The sequence below is a fragment of the Gekko japonicus genome, unplaced genomic scaffold (genome assembly GCF_001447785.1).
Source record: "Gekko japonicus isolate JY-2015 unplaced genomic scaffold, Gekko_japonicus_V1.1 scaffold1176, whole genome shotgun sequence".
Lineage (NCBI taxonomy): Eukaryota > Metazoa > Chordata > Lepidosauria > Squamata > Gekkonidae > Gekko > Gekko japonicus.
In genome coordinates, this window is record NW_015174877.1 from 280,068 (window position 1) to 289,296 (window position 9,229).

Here is a 9,229-nt window from a genome sequence, read left to right on the forward strand (position 1 = left end):
AGGCTGGATGTGCTCCCACCTGGGGAGGCCCATCAACAACCTGGCTGCCGCGTTTTGCACCAGCTGCAGCTTCTGAAGTGGCCCCAAGGGCAGCCCCATGTAGAGAGCATTACAGTAGTCTAACCTTGAGGTGACCATAGCTTGGATCACTGAAGCCAGATCATTGCGTTTGAGGAAGGGGACCAACTGCCTAATCAGCTGAAGATGGTAAAATGCTGCCTTGGCAGTGGCTGCTACCTGGGCCTCCATTGTCAAGGAAGCATCCAGGAGCACACGCAAACTCCTGACCCTCGGCGCTGGCACCAATGGCGCCACACCAAAGGCCGGAAGAGGGGCCCCTAACCCTGAGCCACTCCGATTCAGGCAAAGGACCTCCGTCTTTGTCAGATTCAGTTTCAGACAACTCAACCTAAGCCATCCCGCCACGTCCTGCGACGCCTGGTCCACATCATCCGGGGTAGAGCCAGACTGACCGCCCAACAACAGATAGAGCTAGGTGTCATCCACATATTGGTGACACCCAAGCCCCTGTCTCCGGGCAATCTGGGCAAGGGGGCGCATATAGATGTTGAATAGCATTGGGGAGAGCAACTGCCCCTTGGGGCACTCCACAAACTAGTGGGTGCCTTTGGGACATCTCCTTCCCAAGTGCCACCCTTTGTCCCCGACCTTGGAGAAAGGAGAAAAGCCATTGCAAGGCCAGCCTCTGAATCCCCACGTCGGCGAGGCGGTGGGTGAGCAGCTGATGATTGACCATGTCGAATGGTGCCAACAGATCCAACAACAGCAGCACCGCCGTCCCGCCCTGATCCAGATGCCTCTGGAGGTCATCCGTGAGGGCAACCAGTGCTGTCTCCGTCCCATGACCAGGGTGGAAGCCGGACTGGAAGGGATCCAGCGTGGAAGTGTCATCCAGAAAGTGCTGCAACTGTATCGCCACCGCCCTCTCTATTAATTTGCCCAGATAGGGCAAATTGGATACCGGCCGATAGTTGGCCAATTCGGCTGGGTCCAAAGATGGTTTTTTTAGGAGAGGGCGGACCATCGCTTCCTTGAGAGCCCCCGGGAATAGGCCCTCAGAGAGGGACCTGTTGATAATGTCCCTAAGGGTGCCTCGCAACCCCTCGCGACCAGCTTTAATTAGCCAGGAGGGGCATGGATCAAGGCTGCATGTGGTTGGACGTACCATTGAGATCAATCTGTCAACTTCCTCTAGGCCGAGAGGGCTGAAACAATCCAGAATGGGACCAGAAGATGTGCATGGGGCGTCGAGTTCGCATACTGTCTCAAGCGTGGCTGGGAGGTTGCGGCGGAGCAGCAAGACTTTATCTGCAAAGTAGCTCGCAAAAGCCTCACAGCCTATATCCAGTTCCCTGACATTTTGACTGCTCTGAGGCAGGGTGGTTAGAGACCGAATCATTCTATACAATTGTGCCAGGTGCGAGCTTGCAGACGCAATCGTGGCTGCGTAGAACTCCTTCTTCGCAGCCTTGGTTGCCATCTCATACGACTTCATAAACGTTCGATAGGATGCTCTTGATGTTTCGTTACGAACCCGCCACCACTGTCTCTCTAGCTGTCTGAGCCTTTGCTTCATCAGCCTCAGCTCCTGGGTATACAAAGGAGCTAGACTTGTGCGGGGGCGCAGAGGGCATCTGGGAGTGATCTCGTTGATGGCTGCCAAGAGTCGACTATGCCAGTCCTCAACTAGCTCATCTAACGAGCCGCCAGGGGGCAATGGATCCCAGAGAGCCATCTGAAGCCACAATGGGTCCATTAGGCTCCACAGGTGAGCCAAAATGCACTCGCCGCCCAAACAGGGTTGGGGTGACAAGTTCACTCGGACCCTCAGGGCATGGTGGTCCAACCATGGAACTGCCGTAGCAGTAATCCGGTCCACTGTAACCCCCGCTGCGAAGATCAAATCCAGTGTGTGCCCGGCCTGATGTGTAGGGGCCGTTACATATTGGGAGAGTCCCAGCGCCATCATGGACAATGCCAGGTCCACCGCCCAGGAGGAGGTCACAGCATAGGCATTAAGTTCCAAGCACAGAACACCCAGAGCACATCTTAAGGCAGCCACATGCAGAGCATGAGGACTTTGTAATGTGTGAACTGGCCCTAGGATTTGTATTGAGTTTGGAATCCTGGTTTGCAGTTAAAGTCTAAATCGCAGTCTGGTAGATTAGATGTAATGGTGGAAACTATGGTTTGCCTTGAAAGCTCAAATAATTAATCATGTACAACCATATTTTGCTGCCATGTCACAGACAGTAGGAGCGTCCACAACTATTAAAAGTCAGGAGCTCTGTGCCATTTGAAATCCTGAAGGTGCCTTCATTGTATCTTATGTATGACAAACATTTAGGGTAAAGGATGGACAGAGGCGTGACTTGATGGCTTGTTCAGAAATCTGCCATACCTTTTTTCACATTTTCTGTTTCCATGAAGTTCATCTTCCTTTGGAATCTACTAGCTGTGGGCAGGAAGGCTCAAAGAAGTTCTTTGTGGTCACACAGCTTATCTTAGGTGAGTTGAATAATCTTTTTGGATCAGCCTTGCCATCTTGCTTCTAAAATATTAACAGATACATTGATTTAAGCCAAGAGGGGGTGGTGGTGGTGGAATGGTCTTTTGTTGAACATCTGGAAAGAGAATTACTGTGAGATTCGTATTTCATCAGTGTAAATGGCCTTGACCTAAAGGGACCAGATGCCAGGCCTATGAGAAAAGGATGCAACACTTCTTACTGACCATACAACCCTAACTACACATTATGAATGTCTCAGGTCATGTGCAGGTCCACTACCAGGATTTTCAGTCAGATGTGTGTTGCAGGCTTCCCCCTGTTAATTAAGTTCCTAGGTGCATGAGGAGCTTGATTCAGATCAGGACCCGTGGTATTTATTTATTTAATTAATTAATTAATTAATTACATTTGTATCCTGTCCTCCCCGCAAGTGGGCTCAGGGCGGCTCACATTTATTGGCAGCATGTGCCGAGTCAGCCTAAAAACATTTAAAACCAAATTTAAACAATCATACAGTAAACAAATAACAATTTAGTGCTCGCAATGGTGGTCGTTCCTTCCGTAAATTAACGGTGGCATGTTATAGAATGTAATTCTAAAATCCCGATTCAATGGTATTCTGGCCTCCCACATATTGTGGCTCGATCTCAATACAGGGCCAGTCCTCTACCATAGATGTTGCTAGTAATAATAATTGGTGGTGGTGGTGGTGGTGGTGGGCGGCTACTAGTTGAAAGCCTGGTGGAAGAGCTCAGTCTTACAGGCCCTCTGGAACTGTACAAGGTCCCGCAGGGCCCTGATCTCTTTCGGGAGCTTGTTCCACCAGGTAGGATCTGCCACCAAAAAGGCCCTGGCCCTAGTAACAGTGAGCCTGGCCTCCTTAGGGCCTGGAATAATTAACCAATGTTGTGACCCCGACCGTAGTGCTCTCTGGGGTATGTATGGGGAAAGATGGTCCCTCAGGTATGTCGGATCCTGGCCATATAGGGCTTTAAAGGTAAGTACCAGCACTTTGAAGCGAATTTGGTATGCTATTGGCAGCCAGTACAGTACCTTCAGCACCAGCCGGATGTGCTCCCATCTACGGAGGCCCATCACAAGCCTGGCTGCAGCATTCTGCACTAGCTGCAGCTTCCAGATTTGCGACAAGGGCAGCCCCATGTAGAGAGTGTTACAGTAGTCTAATTTCGAGGTGACCATCGCATGGATCACTGTAGCCAGGTCATTGCAGTCAAGGAAGGGAACCAACTGCCGAATCAGCTGAAGATGGTAAAAGGCTGACTTAGCGGTGGCTGCCACCTGGGCCTCCATTGTTAAGGAGGGATCCAGGAGCACTCCCAAACTCCTAACCTTCGGCACTGGCACCAATGGTGCCCCATCGAAGGTCGGGAGCGGGAGCCCCAACCTCAGCCCACCTTGACAATGAATATGTCCTTCCTTTCTCAGTAGCAGAAAAGTTAATTGGGTCCAACTCTATGTCAATTCACACTGCAATCATAAACAGAATTATACCCTTCTAAGCTGACTGACTTCAATGGACTGCATTGTTAATCACTGTAGTAACTGAACATTTTTAAAATGTCATTCTGAAATTGGAGCAGTAGCCAATTTTCTGCAGATCCATTTCCATTTTCTCAATAAAATATTTTAAAATTTAGCATTATCACTTGATTATCAGAATGATAAAGTTTGGAGCACCCTGTCAAATACTTAATAGAACATACATATTTATCGAATACGTTTTAATCAGAGAGCAAGTCCAAAACGTAGACTTTCTTATATTGCCAATGTTGGCCTGTTAGACTTGAGATGAGTGGTGTTTAGAAACCATTCAGATTGAGCTCTGATATTTTTCTTTGGTAGTCATATAAAAATCTTGGTTCAATATTACTCCATATGTATGTCATGGATCACTGCTTTGTCGTGGCGAGGGGGCTTGCGTGGTTCGATGAGGCTGTGGGCTATGCCGTGGAGGGCCACTCAAGACAGACAGGCCAGAGCAGAGAACTCAGACCAAGTGTGATCCCCTGGAGAAGGAAATGGCAACCCACTCCAGTATCTTTGCCAAGAAAACCCCATGGACAGTAACAAAAGGCTAAAAGATATGACGCCGGATGATGAGCCCCTCAGGTCGGAAGGTGGCCAATATGCTACTGGGGAAGAGCAGAGGGCAAGTACAAGTAACCCCAGAAAGAGTGAAGCGGCTGGGCCAAAGCCGAAAGGACGCTCAGTTGTGGATGTGTCTGATGGTGAAAGGAAAGTCCGATGCTGCAAAGAACAATACTGCATAGGAACCTGGAATGTAAGATCTATGAATCAAGGTAAGCTTGACGTGGTCAAAAATGAGATGGCAAGACTGAACATCGATAGCCTAGGAATCAGTGAACTAAAGTGAGGAATGGGTGAATTTAACTCAGAAGACCATTATATCTACTACTGTGGCCAGGAATCTCGTAGAAAAAATGGTGTGGCCTTTATAGTCAACAAGAGAGTGCAGGGGTCAGTACTGGGATACAATCTCAAAAATGACAGAATGATTTCGGTCCGATTCCAAGGCAAACCATTCAACATCACAGTAATCCAAGTCTATGCCCCAACCACTGATGCAGAAGAGGCTGAAATGGACCGGTTCTATGAAGACCTACAACACCTCCTAGAACTAACACCAAAAAATGATGTCCTCATCATCATAGGGGACTGGAATGCTAAAGTAGGAAGTCAAAAGGTAACCGGAATAACAGACAAGTTTGGCCTTGGAAAGCAAAATGAAGCAGGGCAAAGGTTAACAGAGTTTTGTCAAGAGAACACACTGGTCATAGCGAACACCCTTTTCCAACAACCTAAGAGGCGACTCTACACATGGACATCACCAGATGGGCAACACCGAAATCAGATTGACTATATAATTTGCAGTCAAAGATGGAGAAGCTCTATCCAGTCAGTAAAAACAAGACCTGGAGCTGACTGTGGTTCAGATCATGAGCTACTCATTGCAAAATTCAGACTTAAACTGAAGAAAATTGGGAAAACCACGAGGCCATTCAGGTTTGACCTAGATCGCATCCCTGATGAATATACAGTAGAGGTGAAGAATAGATTCAAGGGTCTGGATTTGATAGATAGAGTGCCTGAAGAACTATGGACGGAGGTTCGTGACATTGTACAGGAGGCAGCAATCACCACCATCCCAAAGAAAAAGAAATGCAAGAAAGCAAAGTGGCTTTCTGATGAGGCTTTACAAATAGCAGAGGAAAGAAGGAAAGCGAAAGGCAAAGGCGAAAAGGAAAGATTTACCCAACTGAATGCAGATTTCCAGAGAACAGCAAGGAGAGATAAGGAGGCCTTCCTGAATGAACAGTGCAAAGTAATAGAAGAAAACAATAGAATGGGAAGGACTAGAGATCTCTTCAAGAAAATTGGAGAAATCAAGGGAGCGTTCCATGCAAAGCTGGCCATGATAAAGGACAAAAACGGTAGGGACCTAACAGAAGCAGAAGAGATTAGGAAAAGATGGCAAGAATACACAGAAGAACTATACAAGAAAGACCTCGATGTCCTTGACAACCACGACGGTATAATCACTGACCTCGAGCCAGACATCCTGGAATGTGAAGTTAAATGGGCCTTAGAAAGCATTACTAACAACAAAGCTAGTGGAGGTGATGGTATCCCAGCTGAGCTATTCAAAGTCTTAGAAGATGATGCTGTTAAAGTTCTGCACTCCATTTGCCAGCAAATTTGGAAAACGCAACAGTGGCCACAGGATTGGAAAAGATCAGTATACATTCCAATCCCAAAGAAGGGCAATGCCAAGGAATGTTCAAACTATCGCACAATTGCACTCATATCACACGCTAGCAAGGTCATGCTCAAGATCCTACAAGCTAGGCTTCAACAGTACGTGGATAGAGAACTACCAGAAGTACAAGCTGGGTTTCGAAGAGGTAGAGGAACGAGAGATCATATTGCCAACATTCGCTGGATTATGGAGAAAGCAAGAGAGTACCAGAAAAATATCTACTTCTGCTTCATTGACTATGCTAAAGCCTTTGACTGTGTGGATCACAACAAACTATGGCAGGTCCTTAAAGAGATGGGAGTACCAGACCACCTCACATGTCTCTTGAGAAACCTGTATAAGGGCCAAGAAGCGACAGTTAGAACCGGATACGGAACAACTGATTGGTTCAGCATAGGAAAAGGAGTACGACAAGGATGTATACTGTCACCTTGCTTATTTAATATATATGCAGAGTACATCATGCGAAATGCTGGCCTGGATGAATCACAAGCGGGAATTAAGATTGCTGGGGAAAAGATCAACAACCTCAGATATGCAGATGATACCACTCTAATGGCTGAAAGTGAAGAGGATCTAAAGAACCTCTTGCTCAGAGTAAAAGAGGAGAGCGCAAAAGTGGGCTTGAAGCTCAACATCAAAAAAACTAAGATCATGGCATCCGGCCCCATCACTCCTTGGCAAATAGAAGGGGAAGTCGTGGAAGTAGTGACAGACTTCACGTTCCTGGGATCCCAGATCACCGCAGACTGTGACTGCAGCCATGAAATTAAAAGACGCCTGCTCCTTGGGAGGAAAGCGATGGCGAACCTAAACAGCATGATAAAAAGTAGAGACATCACCCTGCCAACAAAAGTCCGCATGGTCAAAGCAATGGTATTCCCAGTAGTCATGTATGGCTGTGAGAGTTGGACTATAAGGAAGGCCGAGCGCCGAAGAATAGATTCTTTTGAACTATGGTGCTGGAGGAGACTCTTGAGAGTCCCTTGGACTGCAAGAAGAACAAATCAGTCAATCCTCAAAGAAATCAACCCTGACTGTTCCCTGGAAGGCCAGATAATATTTTTGTGCACACGTGGGGACCTCCCCACGTGTGCACAAACATCTCCCTGCCCCCCAGGTGCCCCCCGATGTGCGGATTTAGATATCCGCACAGAGGGGGCAAGTTTGCTATTAGATATATAGATAATCCCGAGCAGCTGGATACAAAAACTGCCAGGTATCTATTAAATTATGGGATTGCAGTATTTTAGCTATCTCAGTATTCTTTAACTTCTTTTTGGCCAGGTTTTTTGCGATTTGAGATATATCCTTTGTTATATCTAAAACCAAATTTAAGTCGGCACCAATTATTGTTTTGAAGTGATTGTAGTTTTAATCTGTGTGCCTTTTAGGATGCTGGAACACAGCGGGAGTGTGTTCAGGTCCTGAGAATCTATTCTCTGCTTCTGGCAGAGAGGAACATGAAAGCTGGTAGCTTTTTAAAGATAGCATGGATGGCACACAGTCCGGCCTGCCCCTTTTATCTCTGCTACCCTGAAACTACCCCCTTCCAGTGCTCATTGGCGCGTTTAAATCTCGCCAGACACTCCCCTGCGTGATGAAGGAGGGCGCCCCAAAACCGGAATTTGGGGGTACCCCAAATTGCCCCAAAATCACTGCCCATAGGTCTGCCTTCCCGAGATGTTTTGATAGAGGGGTCACTTGATACCCAGAAATGAAACAAAGTACCACTTGGGTGGTCTACCTCGCAGGGTTGGTGCAACCCAAAATTGCCACAACGGCTCCTGCTGCCCCCAAATCACCCCACCACCGCAGGATACTCCCCCTGACCTCTCCTAGAAGGCCAGGATTCTCTAGAGCATACCTCTATACCACGGCACACCCTGCAGGACATGTGTTTTGTTTATTGCAATCCCCTATGATTTATTTCCTCAGGGTTTATTTCACTTCACACAGAAGGGAGAGAGACTGGCTTGGGTACACTGTGTGGGGGGATGGGGGCCCTGCACACAACCTGGCAAGCGCTTTATTTCAATTCCTTATCCTTTATTCCCATTCATACAGAGCCTGAAGAGAGAGGAATGGTGGGAAGAAGCATATGCTGCTTTGGTACACTGGGAGAGGTGGTGGTGGTGCTCCTGAACACAGCCTGACAAGTGCTTTATTTCAAATCCTTATCATTTATTCCCATTTCATACAGAGCGTGCAAAGAAAGGAATGGTGGGGGAGAGGTGTGTGCTACTTTGTAGGAGGAGGGGGTGCTCCTGCACACAGACAGACACCTTAAAAAAACTAATTTCACATCAGGGCAGATTCCCCTGTTGGATACAGCCCTCAAATCACCAGTTAGCAAGCACTGGTCTGTAACATCCCAGTGACACAGCAAAACTACAGCTGGGAGAGGGGAAGTATTTCCATGTGTAGGGAACTTCAGCCTTTCACAGCCATTTAACAGCAGTCAACTGTGGCAGCTTGTAATGTATTCAGCCTGACATGCCCGGACTTGCCCGGGCTGGCCAGGCACAAACCATCTGTAGCTTGAGTCGAAAGACAAAGGATCTGAATGATCCTAGCTGGCCCTATCAAAGGGCTAGTTTGCCAGCCGGGAGACCAATGGTCACCCGGTTACTGTAAATAGCCTATTAGGAGTAGGGGGTGTGGTTATGGGTACTTGGTGGCGGGTTTTCTGAACGCATATAAACCGGCCTGCGAGCTGGTCAGTTGTCTTTGTCCTGAACCTAATAAAGGTATGCTTAGCTGAAATCACTCTCCGTCTGCATACTTTTCACTGGCGACGAAGGTGGGATTCACGACCCCATGAACAAAGACCCGGACGCCACCACGAGCACCGCACCAAGCACCGACGCCGAGACCTCCGGGAACCGCACCGCTTCGCA

At 47.8% G+C, this 9,229-nt stretch overlaps 1 protein-coding gene across 1 annotated transcript in view; it reads right to left on the minus strand.

Moving 5' to 3' along the window:
* The window catches only part of STPG1 (sperm-tail PG-rich repeat containing 1), a 69,833-nt gene extending 67,341 nt beyond the window's left edge, over nt 1-2,492 (minus strand). The window contains exon 1 of the mRNA XM_015424852.1: nt 2,423-2,492. Within this exon, the coding sequence (XP_015280338.1) occupies nt 2,423-2,456 (34 nt within the window). The 5' untranslated portion in view covers nt 2,457-2,492. The remainder of the gene's footprint in view (nt 1-2,422) is intronic.
* Between the last annotated feature and the right edge of the window lie 6,737 nt (nt 2,493-9,229).